Here is a 20796-nt window from a genome sequence, read left to right as displayed (position 1 = left end):
AGATTTAGAATACCCCTACCATCTCACATTTTTCGCCAACAAAAAAACAAGTAAACCTTGTCCGTTTCGGAAACTGCCATATTATGGTGACCCAATTCGTAGCTGTATAGGTAAACGATCGGTTGTATATTTCTGAGCCAAAGTAGAATAGAAATAAAGTTCTTGTTTTCATGTATGTTGCAGAAAAACCTCCTTGGTCTCAAAATGTTGTTTGAAATATAAAACAACATTTCTCGACCTGCAACATTCACGAAAATGCGGTCTTTATTTCTTATGATATTTCTCTGTTGTACAGGTGTGCAAGTACAGGAATATATTTGGGGAAAAAACCTCAGTAAACTTGCACACAATTTGGGAGCATGTATCACCATATATTGATTGTAAGGGATGCTGATGAGTACTGGATTAGTGGACTACTGTTAAACTCATTTAGTGTGAACATGGATAAAGTGAATGAACAGATATATATAGAGCTTATAGAGGACAAGTCTGTGTAATATGTGTTTGCTAGTACATGAGTTATGCTTGAGGGCTGAAGACAAGAACCAATATATAATGGATGCTCACAAAGCACCTGAGTAATGCCCAAAGACTCGGGGCAAGGAATAATTGTCTGTATGAGACATCCACGCTAGTACCAGAGTAATGCTTAAAGACTGAGGGCAAGGAACAGGTGCTTGTATGATACATGCTCACTAGCACCTGTAATAAAGGAGAATTAGATATGATAAGTAAGAAAATCAGGTATTCTGTTATGGCAAAAGACACCCAGGGTAGTATACCATATGTTAGGGAGAGGGCTAAAATAGGCTATGCCTGCTGCCCGATCCCATTCACTTTGTAATAAAATATAGTTTAAAATATAAAAAAAAACAACATATGTTCATAATTTATGCACTAGTTAAGTCTTTACAACAGTTTGAAAGATGGAATACACTACCCATTGTTTACAATAAATGAGATGGTGATCATACCATGTGGTAAAAATTCCTAATTTTGCAGATGGGTAACCAGGTGCATAAATCCCAAGTATGGGAATTGGAGACAATTTATCATGTTTATATTGAATGTATTTGCTTTAGTGCAGAGACATTTCAAAACTATTCTATATGCTTAACAGCCTGTGCTTTTCTCAATTCATGCAGAATTGTTCAAATGAACCATGGACTGGGATTTAGATTCAAAGGGTTTCGGTTCCCCCCATTTCTAAATTGGTAAAACGTATGCCACACAAATACAATCTGATTGTAGAATATTTAAGAGAGACAATATATTGTAATGGAGGGCAACAAAATATGTAAGAATTAATTAGAAATCAATATAAATATTTTTATATAGAATATACTTTTGAAATTGGAATTCTTCTTTGAATGCAAGAAATTTGTTCATGCTATGTGAGATTAGCAGTGGTATCTGCTATATGTGACACCTGTTTCTTATTCTGGCTAGCATGTAAGATTTGTCTTAACAGGCTACCTCAAAGCAAGATGCAGAAGATGGGCTAGAGTTTATGAAAGAAATGATTGAGCTGTCTCAAAATGCACAACATGAACGTAAGTATGAGAGATAGAAACAGAGAGCAGAGGGTGAGAAAAAGAGATCATATTTGCAACTTTGATAAAATTCAGCAATTATTATTTTTTCAAAAACAAAAAATTGCTCAAATTCCCTCTGATTTGAATTCACTGTTTTCTTTTCTCTATCACTAAAAGTAGTTGATGTCATGAAAAGTTAATAAATAACTTTATTTAAAATGTATATTTCATGGAACTTTAGCAAAAGACAGAGATACAGCAGTATGTGGATCATTGTTATATGTAGATTTGATTGTTTTCCTGTATTTCAGATCAACAAGAACCGATGACAGTGCAGTTTGTCTCAAACCCCTTCCTTGGATCATTGTCACTAAAGGCAGGACCTGCTCAGTTTGGCTACAACCTGAAAGTGAATCCCCCTGTAAGTCGAACAGCCCATGCCAGTAATTTTGGAAGACATTTGTTGCATATATCATAAAATTATCAAAAACGTATACAGTAGAACACACAACAAATTCACACTTATTGCAAAGTGATATTTATTCCCCTGCGAGAGGAAAATAAAGAAAATGTTATTGGATATAATGAAGTTTGGTTATAACGAACTGTCTTTTGCTGGCCCAGAATGTTCACTATAACTGCGTTTTACCTACCTTGTTGCACCCGGAGGCACATAGGGCAAGGACTTGTTTCCTCCACGGCTCCCTGTCTTTCGCCTTCTTCTCTAATTCCCTCCAAGTTAAAGCCCATCTCCTTCATCTCGGCTTCTATCGTCCATCTCCAGGTGGTCTTTGGACGGCCTTGCTTCCTCTTCCCTTCTGGAGTCCATCTTAAAGATACCCTGGTGATGATATCGGTCAGTTTTCTGAGGACATGTCCAATCCATTGCCAACAGTATAATTTTTAAGAAGGGCACACATATATGAGGTTTGTGCTCTCTCATGTAGATCTTTGTTGGAGGTTTTGGTAGGCCAGAATATCTTCAAGATTTTCATTCAAGCAACCATTGTGGAAACTTGAGAGTTTGTTGATATTCCTCTCTTGTCATCCTCCAACATTCCTCACCTTATAACTACTGTCAGATCACAACTGTTATATAACCTCGTCTTGTTGTTCCTGCTTACGCTGTTAGACTTCCAGACGTTCTTAAGATTTATGAAGGCGCCTATTGTTTTACTTAGTCTTGCCTTGATGTCTTCTTCAGCTCCACCATCTGTTGTCACAATGCTTCCAAGATGTGTGAAGGCTCTTGCACGTTTCAGGTTTTACCCATCTAGTTGTATCCCTTTTGGGTGCTTTGTGTTCAGTGACATTAATTACCTCAGTTTTAATCTTTAAGCTTCATGAAGTATGCTGATGTGAAGTGTTGCAGTTCATGCCTCTGACATGTATTTTCAAACATGAAATTGAGTTCTCATAATTACATTCTACTTTCATTTCTGTGGGAATTTCCAACCAATAGAAAAGTCGTACTATATTTATCATACACACATTGTTCCCAATTACATCACATTCATGAAGAAATGGACATCATTACAATTGGTAAAGATATCAAATGCAAAGACATTGGAAATGTAGGTATTTGTATTTATCAATTGTTATACCCCCCGCAACAAGTTGTGGGGGGGTATAATGGAATCGGGTTGTCCGTCCGTCTGTAGACGCAATGGTTTCCGGGCTCTAAAGCATTATCCTTTCCACCTACCGTCACCATATCATATATATGGACTACCCTTGGGATGAAGATGTTCCCTATCGATTTTGGGGTCAAAAGGTCAAAGGTCAAGCGCACTGGACATCGAAGTAGCAATATGGTTTCCAGGCTCTAAAGCGTTATCCTTTCCACCTACAGTCACCATATCATACATATGGACTACCCATGGGATGAAGATGTTCTCTATCGATTTTGGGGTCAAAAGGTCAAAGGTCAAGCGCACTGGACATCGAAGTAGCAATATGGTTTCCGGGTTCTAAAGCGTTATCCTTTCCACCTACAGTCACCATATCATACATATGGACTTCCCATGAGATGAAGATGTTCCCTATCGATTTTGGGGTCAAAAGGTCAAAGGTCACGCGCACTGGACATCGAAGTAGCAATATGGTTCGGTTTGTCATGCCATTTGTTTTTTACACTCAGAAAAAAGGTAGTTTTTACCTATTACCAACACCCTTTGGAAGATTGGGGTAAGCGGGGGGTATTCTTAGTGAGCATTGCTCACAGTACCTCTTGTTTCATTTTGTACAGACCTTGAAGCATACTACTACACCAGCTGAATTGCTCCTTTCTCATTTAAAATCTTTTAATTCCCACACCAAAGTGTTTTATTCAAATCATTCAATATTCTGTTCTTAGACCAATCACCAAAGCACTCTGTTCTTATCTAAAACAGTTTGTTCTTGATAATTAAACCAAATATTTTCAGTTTCAACAGCTGATTGCTTTTTTTAAAATGTTCAATTTGAATATCATGACAAAATACACAATCTTTGCCTAGATCATACACCTATCCATCAATGTACATTAATTTCCATTTGCTGGACACTTGTTAGAAGGAATATGTAAAGTAAGTCCATTTACAGAACAGACAACAAAAATGGAGCCAAACTTGCCTCATTTCAATTTTCCATGATACTTGTACACTTTACTGCTATCAAATCTCACACAATCCCACATCTGAAATGAGATAAATTACATTGTACAGTCATGTTTTTTATTATCTCAACCTTTTTGGTGCTTGCTCAGATTGCAACAGTCGTGAAAGGATCCATACACACCTTACACCCTATTGTCAGTTTTTATGAAATAAATGTTTTCACTTTATGTCAAAAGTTGATCTACACGTATTTTCTACAGTTCTTGAATACATGTAAAATGTTGAGTGCAAAATTATCCACCAGATGATTTTTTTATGTTGGCCATGTCATTATTTTACATAATGTGTATATTAGTATATGGTATGGAGAACTAGACAACTGATGTAAAATTTAAATCTAATCTAAGAATTGACCTGGTTTTGCATTGTATCAGGTGTGATTTAGCACAGTTTTCATAAGAGTTTACTTCTTATTCTAGGATGCCATGATTTACAGTATTACCCTTAAGAATAGTGTCTATTGCAATAGGATGTCAAGGCCAAATGCTTAATATTTTAGAAAACTATATATGTACATAATACGCTTATTTTAGCACACTTAAATTCAGTGTAATCCTATCTGATGAACTGTTCAGCATTATTGCAGACTAACACTAGAGAATTGCATTAGCATCCTGGTTTCAGTGCCAAAGGTGCAATATGAACCATGCTAAAATAAGTATGCATGTGTACTGCAAATACTAGTAAAGCAAGTTTGAGGCCCATGCTATTTACAATGTACATGGAGTTTATACTGAGGAAATAAAAAATCTCCATTGAAGTGATCTGACAAACTAGCTCCACTGGGCTTTGGCTGGGAGACTAAATATAAGTTGCAATGAATCTTCTTAATTCTGTAAAATCAATATATGTTATATGAATTAAAGATAGTTATCAGAGCTTTTTTATGTAAAATATAAAATCTTTTTTTTTTTCCAATTCAATTTTTTTTTTACAATGCAAAACTATGAAAGCCTACTGTTGATATTTTTGAGCAGATTCTGGGCCAAATTGCTATAGTCCAGCCATACGATGCATGTCAAACAATTCAGAACCCAGAAGATTTAGAGGGCAAGATTGGGGTGTTGGAGAGGGGAAGCTGCATGTTTATGGACAAGGTAATATCTACTGAAACTAACAGAAAACAGTTCGTGTATATACTTTTAGGTGTCTATATTATGCAAACTGTAATGATAACTATCTGTAATTGAAGTGTAGTCATTTCTACATATTGCCAAGACACATACCATGGCAAGAACTACTTTTTCTTGGAAAAACAACTAAGTCTTCCAATTTGTTACAAAATTTTTAATTTTTGCATTTTTGAAGAATGTCCAAATTCATGTTGGACAATATTTTTTTCAGTAAAAGGTGTGTTCATGTGAACAATGTGGCCCATGGGCCTCTTGTTGCCCACCTGGCCCATAGATTTAAATTGAGCTTTTCTAAGAAAAATCCCCCATTTGAGTCACCTTGGCCCATATTTAAAGATTTTCCCTACATATTCGCATGTAAAACTTTGATCCTTATTGTGGCCCCAACCTACCCCTGGGGGCTATGATTTTTACAAACTTCAATTTACACTATGTCAGGAAGCTGTCATGTGAATGTAAACTTTTCTGGCTCATTGTCTCTTGAGAAGAAGATTTTTAAAGATTTTCCCTATATACCTGTATTTGTATATAAAACTTTGATCCCCTATTGTGGCCCCACCCTACCCCCGGGGGCTGTGATGTTAACAAACTTGAATCTGCACTATGTCCGGAAGCTTTCGTGTAAATGTAAATTTTTCTGGCCCAATTGTTGTTGAGAATATTTTTAAAGATTTTCCCTATATATTTGTATGTAAAACTTTGATACCCAATTGTTGCCCCACCCTACCCCCGGGGGCCATGATAAGGAAAATTTCTAAAAATAATCTTCTCAGGAACCATTAGATATCAAAGGCAAAAATATTGGAAATGTATATATTTACTGATGACTGTATGGATCTTTCACAGGCCAGGCGTTTACAGACAGCAGGTGCTATTGGTGGAATCGTGATAGGTAATCATATTGTATCTAATAGTAATGCTGTATAGGTAATCATATTGTATCTAATAGTAATGCTGTATAGGTAATCATATTGTATCTAATAGTAATGCTGTATAGGTAATCATATTATATCTAATAGTAATGCTGTATAGGTAATCATATTGTATCTAATAGTAATGCTGTATAGGTAATCATATTGTATCTAATAGTAATGCTGTATAGGTAATCATATTGTATCTAATAGTAATGCTGTATAGGTAATCATATTGTATCTAATAGTAATGCTGTATAGGTAATCATATTGTATCTAATAGTAATGCTGTATAGGTAATCATATTGTATCTAATAGTAATGCTGTATAGGTAATCATATTGTATCTAATAGTAATGCTGTATAGGTAATCATATTGTATCTAATAGTAATGCTGTATAGGTAATCATATTGTATCTAATAGTAATGCTGTATGTACTGTCTTTCTCCTTCATCCTATGTTGTGTGTCCTACATTGAGCATGAACATTTGAACAATTCCTACTTCTCAGAAATTACAATATTGATCTAATATTGTGTACTTTCCACAGGGCCTTTGTGGTTGAAACCAAAACTTTCAGAGCTATAGTACTCTTTATATATCTTCTTTTGTACTTCTGAACATCTTATAGCATACTTTGTTCTACTGAACAAGGGGCCTCTACTTAAATTGTGAAATTCATGACAGGGGTTCAAGCCCCAGGACGTGGGGCTATATGGATCATGTACTAAAAATGCTTTAATCCTCTTGATTCCAAATATCTGAAAGGTAAACTTAATTATAATGAGCAAGGAGACCTCTTCCCAAATTATGAAGATCATGCTTCCTTTGTCAGAAGTTCAGGTGTATAAATAGATCATACACAAGAATTGTATCAAGGCATTTTTAACTCTTGAGCATAAAGCAAGCAACTTGAATATTCTGCAAAATTGTCTTTACCAGAAAAAAATTCATAGTCATTAGCTGAGCTTTGTGTCTATAGTCCTGCAGATGAATTGTAGAACTATATGCTACAGACCCTAAAGCCTACTACTACAACAAGTGAATCTTTATAATACTTGTAAACTAAATGAGATTTTATTTATTATAACTCCCCACCCCCAGCAAACGAAGTTGGGGGGGGGGGGGGTATATTGGAATTCAGCATGTCCATCCACCTGTCTGTAGATAAGATTTTGTCTGTGCATGTTCTAAGAAACTAGTATATGAATTTTTCTGAAAATTTGTACACTCATTACTTACCATATGATGTGCACCTGATATTTTCATATTGATTGGACAATTTTTCTTCAATTTACAGGCTTTATTCTACTTATGGAACTTTTTAAACTAAAAAGAGTATATCTTAAAAATTCACGAAGAGATTAGATTTAAACATTGTAAATTCATTGTTCCAAGACTAAAGTTATGTATTTCTTATTTTGAATTAGAATATTTAAAGTATTAGAAAGTTATGCTAATTTCTATTTTGTTTAAAAGTGTCTTTTTGTCTGGGAATATTTCAAAAACAAATGAAAGGATTTGAATCAGACCTTTTACATACATTTTTTATTAAAGTAAAATAGCATTTATGTACCTTACATTTTGATTTATAGTGAATATATGAATATTTCAATTTTCTATATACATGTAACCACTTTCTGTTGGCGTAGGGGTGGTGGTGTTCATACTCTAGCAATTTTTAAACCACGTACCACATTAAGAGAAATGATAATAAACAATTGAATTCTCTGAAAATCCTATTTATTGGTGTAGTGTTTATATTGAGCATCACCAGAAATATTTCAATATTTTATTGATTCATTGATTGTTTTAAAGCAACATTTTCAATAAGAAAAAAATATACTAGATGACCATTTGATTAGACAACTTCTGGTTTGATCTGAGGAAGTCTGTTTTTATCCATTATATAGTATGCCCTGCAGGGGGTATTAGTTCAAAAAGGACATAAATACTTTATGCATGGTTATGAAGAGCATGTAGCCCTCAACCAAAATAGTGAATAATGCTGATTTGAATTGCATGATTGTGACTTTTCTGGAAAACATTGAATTTTGCAGATAGCAATAAAGAGAGTACTGTGGAGAGCAGTCTTCTGTTTGCGATGTCCGGAGATGGACAGAGTGATGTCACAATTCCCCTGGTCTTCTTGTTCTTTAAGGAGGGACAACACCTGTTGGATGCTGCTTATGAATATCCAGATCTACAGGTTCTGTTGACCTACAAACCCAAAAGCGATGGCAAGTTGATAATGATTTTGTGGTGATTTACAAATGTAGTTTTAATTTATTCATTGAACACCAATTTTCTTGTTTTTATTCTGTAGCTAGACAATTATAAAATCATGATATTTGTGTAAGTGGAAAGTAGGGGATGTGCTTTTTAATGATTTGACATACCAATAAAATTGTATTTGTCAGCAACACCACAAAATTTTATTCCCAAAAGAATTAATGAATTCACAATATAGGATAGTGGTATCATCATAAAAAAACTAGACATGTGTCAGGGCTAACTGTAGTGAGATGTGTCAGGGCTAACTGTAGTGAGATGTATCAGGGCAATCTGTAGTGAGATGTGTCAGGGCTAACTGTAGTGAGATGTGCCAGGGCTAACTGTAGTGGGATGTGTCAGGGCTAACTGTAGTGAGATGTGTCAGGGCTAACTGTAGTGAGATGTGTCTAACTGTAGTGAGATGTGTCTAACTGTAGTGAGATGTGTCAGGGCTAACTGTAGTGAGATGTGTCAGGGCTAACTGTAGTGAGATGTGTCTAACTGTAGTGAGATGTGTCTAACTGTAGTGAGATGTGTCAGGGTTAACTGTAGTGAGATGTGTCAGGGCTAACTGTAGTGAGATGTGTCTAACTGTAGTGAGATGTGTCAGGGCTAACTGTAGTGAGATGTGTCAGGGCTAACTGTAGTGAGATGTGTCTAACTGTAGTGAGATGTGTCAGGGTTAACTGTAGTGAGATGTGTCAGGGCTAACTGTAGTGAGATGTATCAGGGCAATCTGTAGTGAGATGTGTCAGGGCAATCTGTAGTGAGATGTGTCAGGGCTAACTGTAGTGAGATGTGTCAGGGTTAACTGTAGTGAGATGTGTCAGGGCTAACTGTAGTGAGATGTGTCAGGGCTAACTGTAGTGAGATGTGTCTAACTGTAGTGAGATATGTCAAGGCTAACTGGAGTGAGATGTGTCAGGGCTAACTGGAGTGAGATGTGTCAGGGCTAACTGTAGTGGGATATGCCAGGGCTAACTGTAGTGGGATGTGTCAGGGCTAACTGGAGTGGGATGTGTCAGGGCTAACTGTAGTGAGATGTGTCTAACTGTAGTGAGATGTGTCAGGGCTAACTGTAGTGAGATGTATCAGGGCTAACTGTAGTGGGATGTGCCAGGGCTAACTGTAGTGAGATGTGTCAGGGCTAACTGTAGTGAGATGTGTCAGGGGTAACTGTAGTGAGATATGTCAGGGCTAACTGTAGTGAGATGTGTCAGAGCTAACTGTAGTGAGATGTGTCTAACTGTAGTGAGATGTGTCAGGGCTAACTGTAGTGGGATGTGTCAGGGCTAACTGTAGTGAGATGTGTCAGGGCTAACTGTAGTGAGATGTGTCAGGGCTAACTGTAGTGAGATGTGTCTAACTGTAGTGAGATGTGTCTAACTGTAGTGAGATGTGTCAGGGCTAACTATAGTGAGATGTATCAGGGCTAACTGTAGTGAGATGTGTCAGGGCTAACTGTAGTGAGATGTGTCAGGGCTAACTGTAGTGAGATGTGTCAGGGCTAACTGTAGTGAGATGTGTCAGGGCTAACTGTAGTGGGATGCATTTACGAAAGGGAATAAATTCAATAGCAAAGTATGTTATTGAGTTATAACATAACTTAATGGTTCAGATTACACTTGTAAATTGTGAAGCAGTTTATAAAATTTGTGAAATTCCCAATCCCTGTGCCAAGGCTACCCTTGATATGTGTGACAGAAGCAAAGAATATTGACACAGTTTTTTGTTTTCAGTCAAAACTTTCAGACTGCCCAAAAACTGTGTCAATGTTCTCTGCTCCTATTGCACGTAGAACTACCATTAATTAATATAGTTTAATATTCTGGAAAAAATTCTTTAAATGTTGATATAAGTTAATGTGACAATTTGTTATTGATAAAAGTGTTACTTACGCATTTGAATTTTCCCTTGTGTTGACTTTCAACGTCATTTTTACGGGTAATAGGTCATGCCGAAGTCACATGATTCGTCACCGTGAAAAGAAAGTATGTCTCAACTTGATAGTTGCTAGAAATTTATGTGAATTAAGCTCTAAAACTCATAGCTTTTAAGAAAACCAAGCTTAAGAATGAATAAAAGAAAAAATATTCTTTAAATATTATTTATACTGAATGTTTATCTTACAGTGGTTTTAAATACAGTGGTTAAAGAGAATCAAGAACAAGTGAATACACAAACCCAGTCCACAGAGCAAGTGCAAGCTCCGCCCACTTCACAGTCCCATCATCTGGAGAATTCACAAAGTGAGGAATTCGTAGATCCAAATGTTCAGGCAGCAAAGCAGATGCAGTCTGTGGAGGCCTTAGAATCTCTTGGAAAATCCACAGATACATACAGGTAAATGTACTATTTAGGAATCCACAGATACCTACAGGTAAATGTACTTTTTAGGACCTCTTATCTCAAACTGAAGTAATTATTGAATTCAAACAATGTACATATCGCTTCAAACATCAAATTTAAACCCAAATGCAGTTTAAATTAGGGATGTAAATTTTACTCGGGTAGCTTAGTCGAATACTCAGAGGCTTTAATTGAGCGCTAGTCGAGTACTCGATAAAAAGAAATAAACAACAAAATAACAGGGTACAAGTGTACCTAAGTCATCAGTCTCACCTCAGCTCACATGAATAGCCAGGTTCACAGGATGAAAGAATGTTTATCTGGATAGCCGTTTAGAAATTTGTTCAACTGAATTAAAGACTTTGTATTAATTAAACATAGGTAGAACAATGTAATACAATATTACAACAGACAAGCTTGGGTTAATTTGTATTCAAGTACGCTAGCATGAAAAGTACATCAACAGTACATCAATATAAGACAGAAATCATTTTAAATTGTTATTTATGTTTATGACTTTTCATTTCATTTCATTATATCTTTTATGCGAAATAAACTAGGGCATGCTGTTTCTGAGAAAATTTAGGGGAGCCCTGTGCATTTTTTCTTCAAGGAAATTAACTCAACTTTGAGAGTGTGACTTTTCACGAAGCCACGTAATACAATATACCCATAATTAATCTATCACCTATGGCTTAGTTCCAACTGAATCCCTGACTCGTGACAGAGAAGTAGATAAGCGGTAATTTTTATTTTGATAATGAAATGTTGTACTATTAAAATGCACTTAGGCATAAAAAGAAACAAACCTATTTATAAGGTCTTTCCAATGTATGTCCACATTTACGATGTACTATATGTTTATTGTCCCTCAATAGCATACAAGTTCAGTTTCACGTAATGTGCATTTCACCATATTTCCATCACGAGATCTTTTCAAGTATGTCCAAACAGTGGATTTCGGAGATATGATTTATTTACATATGCATGAATTAAACAAGTTTGACTTTACCCATACATGATTTTTAATCACAAGAAGTGTTTTGAATTTTTAACAAAAACTTGACTATGAAATATTGGGTCAATGATCGAGTGATAGTCAGTACTCGACTACTCATTGATTTATCGAACACAGGTGACTTCTTGGATACTTGAAAGTAGAAATGGATGGATATTAGACCATTTCAGTGAAAACTTTACACATGACATATAAGATCATTTGATTAACTACTTTGAATTTTTTCACACATTACTGAAAATCACAATGAAATCTTTATTTATCTCCTAGGCACCCACCTCTGATGTGGCTAGGGGTACATGTTCGCTGTACTTTGAATTTTGTATTCTTTTTAGTATTTGTGAGATCCTCACTTTTTGTTTTCTTAATTATCTTCAGTTTTTCATAAAACAGAAATATTTTTATTCCCAAACATCCAATTTAGGAACATATATGTACATTTATCTGCTTCCTATTTTAATATTTTATTGATCATAGATGTTAATGGCAAATTAACCACACCACTATATGACAAATAGGATGAATTCAGCTTCTTCATCGTTAACTTTCCATATTCATGTAGCAATATTCCATTTTCACCTGCATGGTGTTTATGTCTCAAAACCTATTTGATACTCAAGAGCATGTTCTGCCTATAGATTAATTTATATACCGAGGCAGGATACTGACAATTAAGTTGATGGTACAGGGGTTTCAATAGTTATACCCCCCGCAACAAGTTGTGGGGGGGTATACTGGAATCGGGTTGTCCGTATGTCCGTCCGTCCGTCCGTCTGTAGACACAATGGTTTCCGGGCTCTAAAGCATTATCCTTTCCACCTACCGTCACCATATCATATATATGGACTACCCATGGGATGAAGATGTTCCCTATCGATTTTGGGGTTAAAAGGTCAAAGGTCAAGCGCACTGGACATCGAAGTAGCAATATGGTTTCCGGGCTCTAAAGCGTTATCCTTTCCACCTACCGTCACCATATCATATATATGGACTACCCATGGGATGAAGATGTTCCCTATTGATTTTGGGGTCAAAAGGTCAAAGGTCAAGCGCACTGGACATCGAAGTAGCAATATGGTTTCCGGGCTCTAAAGCGTTATCCTTTCCACCTACCGTCACCATATCATACATATGGACTACCCATGGGATGAAGATGTTCCCTATCGATTTTGGGGTCAAAAGGTCAAAGGTCACACTCACTGGACATCGAAGTAGCAATATGGTTCGGTTTGTCATGCCATTTGTTTTTTACACTCAGAAAAGAGGTAGTTTATACCTATTACCAACACCCTTTGGGAGATTGGGGTAAGCGGGGGGTATTCTTAGTGAGCATTGCTCACAGTACCTCTTGTTTCCTTTAAAGTCAGTACTTTGCAAATTCTATAGTTGAGTTGTTAAAATGATCTTAGGTCAAATGCTGTCGGACATGTTCCATACCAGATGTTAACCTCATGAAAAGTATGCTGGCGTGAAGCATCACAGTCCATAGTCAAACTGATATTTTGTATATTCACATTCTACTTTCTTTTCTGCCAAAATTTCCAGCCATAAAAATAGACATACTATATTTGTCAAGTAGTTTTGTATTCATACACACATTGCTTACAACTGCAGCATGTTCATGAGGAAATGCCCATCATTAAAATTTGTAAAGAATGATATCAAAGGCACAAAGATTGGAAATCTAAATATTTCCTGAGGAGTGTTTTGTTTGTCCTATTTGATTTTGATGTGATAATCATAATTGTATCAGGTATTACATTAAAATCTCTATGTATATTTCAGCTGCAGCACTCAGTATGGACCAGTGTTTTTATCCATTTTTGCCACAACACTAACAGGAGATAACATTTTAAAGATAAATCGCAATGAAGATAAAACTGTCGATATGCGATTTCATCTATTCCAAATCACAGAGAACAGAAAACCAGAAATAAATACATTATATGTTAACATTGTGGAAATATTACGTCAAAAGACAAATTTCCTTTCACTTGAGAATCAGGAGGAATATTTGATAGCGCTGGCAAGAATGTTAGAGGCAGCAGTATTTCAAGGATATATTAACCATGATGCTGGGCATAAGATTTTAAAACTTTCAGGACTTCTTGATATAGAAAATGACAATATAATTATCTCAGGACAAAAAGATGTGCAGGAGGGAACTTCACCCTCAATATCCTCACAACATATAGACACAATGCAAAGTAGTTCTGTATTTTGCAAGAGAAGGACTTGTCCGTTATTAGAGTTTAGTAGAGGACAGGTTTGTCCTGTGCAGAAAGACAGGAAAGTATCCTCAGGTTCCAGTATACCACAAAAACAGTCCAGCGATGGCGTCTAAATTCTGTAGTGTTTGTTCTGTGTTTCTCTTCTGTTTATATGTATTGTTGGTGTAATTTTGTCTATCTGTGGTACTTTATGTTTAAGCTTCCATTTGTCTGTCTTGATTTTGAATTGCCTTGTACAGTGTGTACATGAATCACTAAAAACAAGTTAAATATCCCTTATAAAAGAGGAAATGTACAGAATAGTCAGGTTATCTTTTTAGGAGTTGAACTATTTTCAATTTCCTTAGTGCATCGTGCACATGAATATAATGTAATGAACTTCGATGTGGGCCCCTTTCACATCCTCACTTTATATGTTACAGTAAACATTCTCTAATCAATATAATTCTATATCCAAAAGCTAAAATTTAAAAGAAAAGAGAATTTATTTTAAATTATCGGTGCTATATAAACAGATGTGTACATTTTACAAAATGATAGGAAAAGATACATGATTTCACACGAGTTTTTCCTTAAATATCTATAAATGAGCATGGCACACATGGCACTGTTTTTAAGACTTTATTGATGATTATAGGGGTTGAAGGTCAAGACATACTCCATGACATACCTTTAATCCTTAGTCTCTGTATATAGATAAATATATAAATTCATTGAACCAACATTAACTGCAGATTGAGTGAAAATAAATCAAAATTAATTTTTTTTCTTTTTGAACCAATATTAACTGTCAGTGCAGATTGAGTGAAAATAAATCAATATTAATCTTTTTGTGTTGGAAAAAAAACCAAAACAGCAGAAGTACTTTGATATATACAGTAATTAATTTTTACTTTGAATGTTTGAAGAAGTTCAACTCCCAAGAGTACATCCTGTTTATATATTCTTGTAACTTTGATTTGACGTTAGTAAAGGATGTGTTAATGGTAAACTGTTAATGAACTGTAGTCTTGCGTCAACATTCGTTTCCATTTTAGTTTCTTTACGTAATTTCAGTTAACATGTAGTTTAAAAAGTGTTGAATTATTCGTAGCATGATATTAATAAATTGTAGTTAAAAATAGAAAACACAGAGAAAATTAATTTAATTATTCGAAGCTGCAGATTCATGTACATACATATACATGTACATACACTATGTGCCAAGAAGTATCAAAGTATAGTCTTCTGAAGTATGAATACAAGTTACAAACATATTGATATACTTATTTTAACTTTTGTTGGGGATAGAAGTTTGATTACATTATTAAAAGTACATATTTGATAATGTTTGTAAATTAAGATCAAACTAAAACAGCATTCAATTTGTGTGCAAATAATTTTTTGACACATTTTACCATTATCTGTCATTGTGGGGAATTAATGTAAAAGTTGTGATAAGTTTTATAAGAAACAGTGTTTATCTGAAGTGCCTATAAAATACAGTAAAACACGCTTATAGCGAAGGGATGGGGTCAAACAAATTTGATTCATTATATGTGCAATTTGTTATATCCAATCAGTTCGTAATATGTTTTAAAACTACAGGGAATGAAAGTCACTTAGCTTTAAGTGTGAATTCATTATAAGCATGTTTGCTGTAACCTTGTTTTACTGTAATACATGTATGAACAATCAAGATGTTAATAGTGTATGAAGAGTAACTTGGTATATTATACAGATTTCAAATGGTTTTCATAAATGCTAGTTTTACTGTAAAGCTTTTAACAGTGTCTTCAGTTATGATTAACTGTGTGATAGCTGTTATTTTCAAGATTCTGCTTATGATAATGATTTTACATTTTGGTTTTGTCCTATCCAAAGCAGTAATTTCCCCTAGTAGATTTGAATTACTTGTGTAATTGGTAAGATCCCTGTGCTGAGCCCAGTGAACTTTAATTTACATTCAGTGGATAATATTGACTAAGTGTCGTGGAGAAATGTGAAATTTTTATTGAATTTTCTGTTTTTGTTTTATTTATTTGAATAATTTCCTTACTTTGAAATTATAATTATTAAAAATGGAGTATATGCACTTAGAAGTCTGGTTTGATTATAATTTATTACATTGTTTACAAAGGGATTGGAACACAAATTATAAAAACTTATATTGCCCTCTCCCTTTATTTGAAGTCTGTACATTCATATTATAATTTAAGACAGTATTTGTGAATGTATTGATTATTGCCAACTCTATGAACGGTGACTTTCAAACTGTATTAAATCACCTTGAATATGATGAACTATAAGAATTTCTGTTGCAAGATGAATCAATTCAACTTTTTTTATATTCTTGACCCCTCATCTTTGATAGAAACATTTTTTGTTACATCATTTGGTTAATGTCTTGTGTCATCCATCGGTTCATTTAGACTGATACTAATGAGATAATAGAGATGAAGGGGTTATAGGTTTTATCAGGTCTTTCATTGTACACTCCACATGTGAAAAATCCATTGTAGATGTATTTTAATTGGCATATCATGTAGTTACCATGTAGTATGATTTTAATGTCCTTAATGTTATTGGAATGAGAGAGAGAGAGAGAGAGAGAGAGAGTATCTATCATATCAAAAGTATTTTAGCTGAACAAATGTCAGGAAAAAATAATAAAATTTACCAAATATTCTTCCAAAGTTGTATGCAGATAAGTTCAAGATCAATGTACAAAGGTTTGATGTACATGTAATCATTTGGTGTTGATTGTTTTAGAATAATTTACAGTGTACATGAAGCAAAATATGCACATGTAGATTGTAAAACTGTGCATGTTATGTCAGATGCAAAGAAAATGACAAGAACAAAAATACAGATCTAAAATATGAAAGATTAAAAAGTAATGATGTAGCTTGTTTAGATAAGATTGCATTCTATTGGACTCGTTTAGAGTAGTAAACCATTTCTTGTTATTTCTGTAGGTGCAATACCTTGAATAATGCGATATTCTTTCCTTATTATATGGATGTCATTGATTAAGCTGTCAATGTGATAATATACATATGTATGTTGAATCAAAGATAGACAGTCAAGTCGTGGGAGACCATCGTTTTCAACATAAACGTGCGAGGACCACCATGTCAGTTTCAAGCAAACTTGACATACAATTCACTTGCATTCTATCTCATTTCTATATAAGATGTGGGTTATATTACCAAGTCTGTTGTAGAGTTAGCATGTTCTATAGTACCTGGTTGTTACAAGTAAAAATGTAATGTTGGTTCTTGTGTATTACAGTATGTTGTATAAATAATATATTGCTGTACATAGCAAAGAAGGAGAGAAAAATCTTTGGCACAATCGGGTATCAAACCCGGAAACCTGGGGCCCATTTTACAAAACAACTTTCGACAAAGTGAATGATCTTACAATAAACTGGAAAATTCCAGTATGTAAAATTGGTCGTAAGTTCTTTTGTAAAACGCGCCCCTTGTATTTCTAGTGAGGTGATGGATTTCGGAAATCATACAAGAACTCTCCCTATCAAGGAGATGAAAAAAATAATTTTAGAGAAAATGTCAGAAACGTTGTGTATGCCCTTCAACAGCTTCATGCAACTCCCCCAACACTTTCTGTCCATTCTGTAGCCTCTATAGAGACTTCTATTCTCAAAGGTATATCCGACAAAACAGTTAGCAATGTTGCCCTAATAACGGCACAATAATCCTGCTCCTGGGCTAGTCAGATTCCAGGGGAGGGGGGATAACCTTTGATCTTGATGGCAGTTACTAATTACTATTATATATTGCTGAATTGTTTTATTGCCTGTTATTTTGCTTGTGTCCTGAGCTTAACGCAACATTTTGTAATTCGATCATCAGATTATAATATTCTAGGAATACGATCACGTTAATCTTGGATTGTATTTTAAAGAAATTGTCTTGCAATGTGCACTTCCGCTTTTGGCGCTATTCCTTTTACTTCTATGAGCTCTTGACAAAGTATTTGCACAACCAGTGTTGGACGACTTTTCATTTCTTCACCTTCGGAGAAAAAACAAAAATGGGGTATTGGAAACCGTGTTTGTAATCAATGTTGATTTATCATTCTTCTGCCTTGGTGAATTTCTCCTAATAAGAAATATACATGTATGTTTTACTTCAAACACTTTTGTAGTGATTTGAATGTGAGGAAGTCGAATCCTAATTTTGATTTAATTTGTGTAAAAGATGTTTCACGTGTTAAAGATGGTCTCTGTCTTTGCCAAGGAGGCAAATGATTTTATTAATAATCTGTTACTTGTAAGTTCTTTGTACATAGTATGAAGGTCAACAAGTTTTTATTAATTGCTGTAAAAATAATTTTTAATTACCTTTTCATATAAAATGTGTTCTTGTGTGTGTATGTCAGATTGTCTTGTAAAATTGTTTTTACACAATTCCTTTTTTTAAATGGTCTTAGCTGTACGTGAAGAAAGTATCTTGTAATAGAACTGAATTTCATATAAAATACTTTTAACACTGCATGATGAGTTTTCATAAAATTATACAACTTCTGAATGTGTGTAGAACTGCAACCACTCCTGTAGATGAACACAACATTACGAAGGTCCGAATAGCAAGTGCTCCCTTATTGCACTGTTTCATCAAGGCATTGGTGTTTTGCTTACGTCATAGATCAGTTAGTAGATAGTATGACTAGAGATCCTTTGTCCAATGGTCATTAAATTATAGGAAGGTTGGTAAGGACAAGTTTATCCATAGGCTATAGGGGTTTCTAGCATGCATACAGGGTAATCATTTTCCTAAAGGTCAACATTCATAGTAAGTTTGGTTGCGGCTAGGAAATGGCCCCTATTGATTTTCAAAGATCATGAAGGTTTCTAGCAGGCATTGTTGTTAAGATATAGGTACTTCTTCTGTCTAGCTTTTGAATTTTAGGAAGTTGAAATATCAAATAACAACGAGTGTGGCTCTATCTGTCTGTCTAATGCTTATGCCATGGCTATTTGTATATCAATATTTTGTAGGATTGTTAACACTGCAGGTTGTCGGGTGTGGAATAATTATCAGATCATTAGTACTGTATGATGCAATCTTTATGAAGTTAAATAATATTTTGATATTGGTCAATTATTATTATGGTATGTTAATTACCTAAATGTTATGACTTATGTCATATGCTAATTATATGCCTAAATACGTAGATGTGTGCGTTCGTGGCACTCCCTTGTTACGTTAAAACTAGCATTAACTTTCAATAAATATATTTAAGGATCAGCAGGTGCTTGTTCAATAATGTTTGCTATAAAATATCCACAGCAAAACTATGCCTAGTTGTGAAACACGAGTCAGTGTCCCGTGTCGCATAATTTTGGTTCCGGTTACTGTAATTCATTGTACCCACGACTATCTGAATTACTGCAAATAACCCTCAACATTAGCTTCCACAGGTGGTAGTAATATGGTCGCTCCACTTCGAATGAGATGATAGAAGGCAGCTAAGAACTTTGCGCTTTCTTCTGATTCCAGCATGTGTCCACGTAGTGTGCGTATGTTAGTTCGTCTACTGGTGGCGAGTACGTTACACTTGCCAGGGTGAAACTCCATCTTCCATATCTTCTCCCAATTTCAAGACTATCCAATGTTGACAAGTGTACCGGTGTCAGCATCTGAATTATCTGTAAGATAAAAAACAGTATAGTCCGCTAGTCTACAGTTGTGTCGAGTCATGTAACATAAGAAGAGACAGGACCTAGGGAACGAGCACTGGTGCACTCCAGACTCCACACTTGGTTAGATGTTTCCCTGTTCACTATGATTGTTTGTATTCTGTCAGGAGGAACCTATGAATGCAGTTGCTGATTTCACGTCGAATATGGAAGCATTATCAAAGGCTATAGAGAAGTCCATGGTTAAGACAGTAAAACTCGGAGCAAAGACGACAGCAAATTTCTTCAAAACTCGAAGCTTGATGCCATCGAGCCCTGTGGCTTTGTATGGGTTGAGTTTTTCTAACAATTTGCTAACATCATTATATGTAATACTGAGGTGGACGGCTGAAAGGGAAACACCTTTCATGCTATACTGTTCGTTGGATTCTTCAATACTGAGGCTTGATTTCTATGATAATGCTGATTGGAACTGTTTATTCAGAATGGTTGCTTGATCGATCAGATTTGCATGCAACAAGCCATCCTTTCTGGACGGTGATGTCAGATTGGAATCTGTTCTCTTCTTTGATATATGAACTGGTTATCTCCCCCCTGTGGTGACACAATACTGTCTATACATTTTCAATATGCCCTCCTTAAATCTTTCTGGACAGCTTCTTTGATTTCTTTGAAATTTTAGCTGTCCGTTGTGTAACTAATTTTTTTTTTTGTCTCTTGTATAATCTGCCTCTTTTTCAAATCTAATGTGATATCCAGGGAGCGTTATCATTAGTTTTACACACTTTGTGTGCTACCAGATTCAAGACTGAATTTAAAATAATTCCAAAGGTCGTTTGCTTCAGTTTCAGCTTTGTTCATTTCACTGATGGTAATTTTACATTTTTTATTTCCTCTTTTAATATATTCCAATTGGCCTCCTTACAAAGGGGGATAATTCAGGTGTTTGTGTGATGTAGCAGTATCGATTTCCACAAATACAATAGGATTGGATATACCTTTCCACTCTATTTATCTTTGAGGGGTTGTTAAAAATAATCAA

At 35.1% G+C, this 20796-nt stretch overlaps 1 protein-coding gene across 1 annotated transcript in view; it reads left to right on the top strand.

The window, feature by feature from the left end:
• The window catches only part of LOC125682388 (ER degradation-enhancing alpha-mannosidase-like protein 3), a 53957-nt gene extending 35351 nt beyond the window's left edge, over positions 1–18606 (top strand). The window contains exons 16-22 of the mRNA XM_048922927.2: positions 1472–1553; positions 1847–1956; positions 5170–5289; positions 6172–6217; positions 8296–8475; positions 10642–10852; positions 13662–18606. Coding sequence (XP_048778884.2) covers positions 1472–1553; positions 1847–1956; positions 5170–5289; positions 6172–6217; positions 8296–8475; positions 10642–10852; positions 13662–14220 — 1308 coding nt within the window. The 3' untranslated portion in view covers positions 14221–18606. The remainder of the gene's footprint in view (positions 1–1471; positions 1554–1846; positions 1957–5169; positions 5290–6171; positions 6218–8295; positions 8476–10641; positions 10853–13661) is intronic.
• Positions 18607–20796: the final 2190 nt, after the last annotated feature.

This window comes from Ostrea edulis, chromosome 2 (assembly GCF_947568905.1).
Source record: "Ostrea edulis chromosome 2, xbOstEdul1.1, whole genome shotgun sequence".
Lineage (NCBI taxonomy): Eukaryota > Metazoa > Mollusca > Bivalvia > Ostreida > Ostreidae > Ostrea > Ostrea edulis.
Note: the sequence above shows the minus strand (reverse complement) of the source record. Positions and strands in the feature narration are given on the sequence as shown.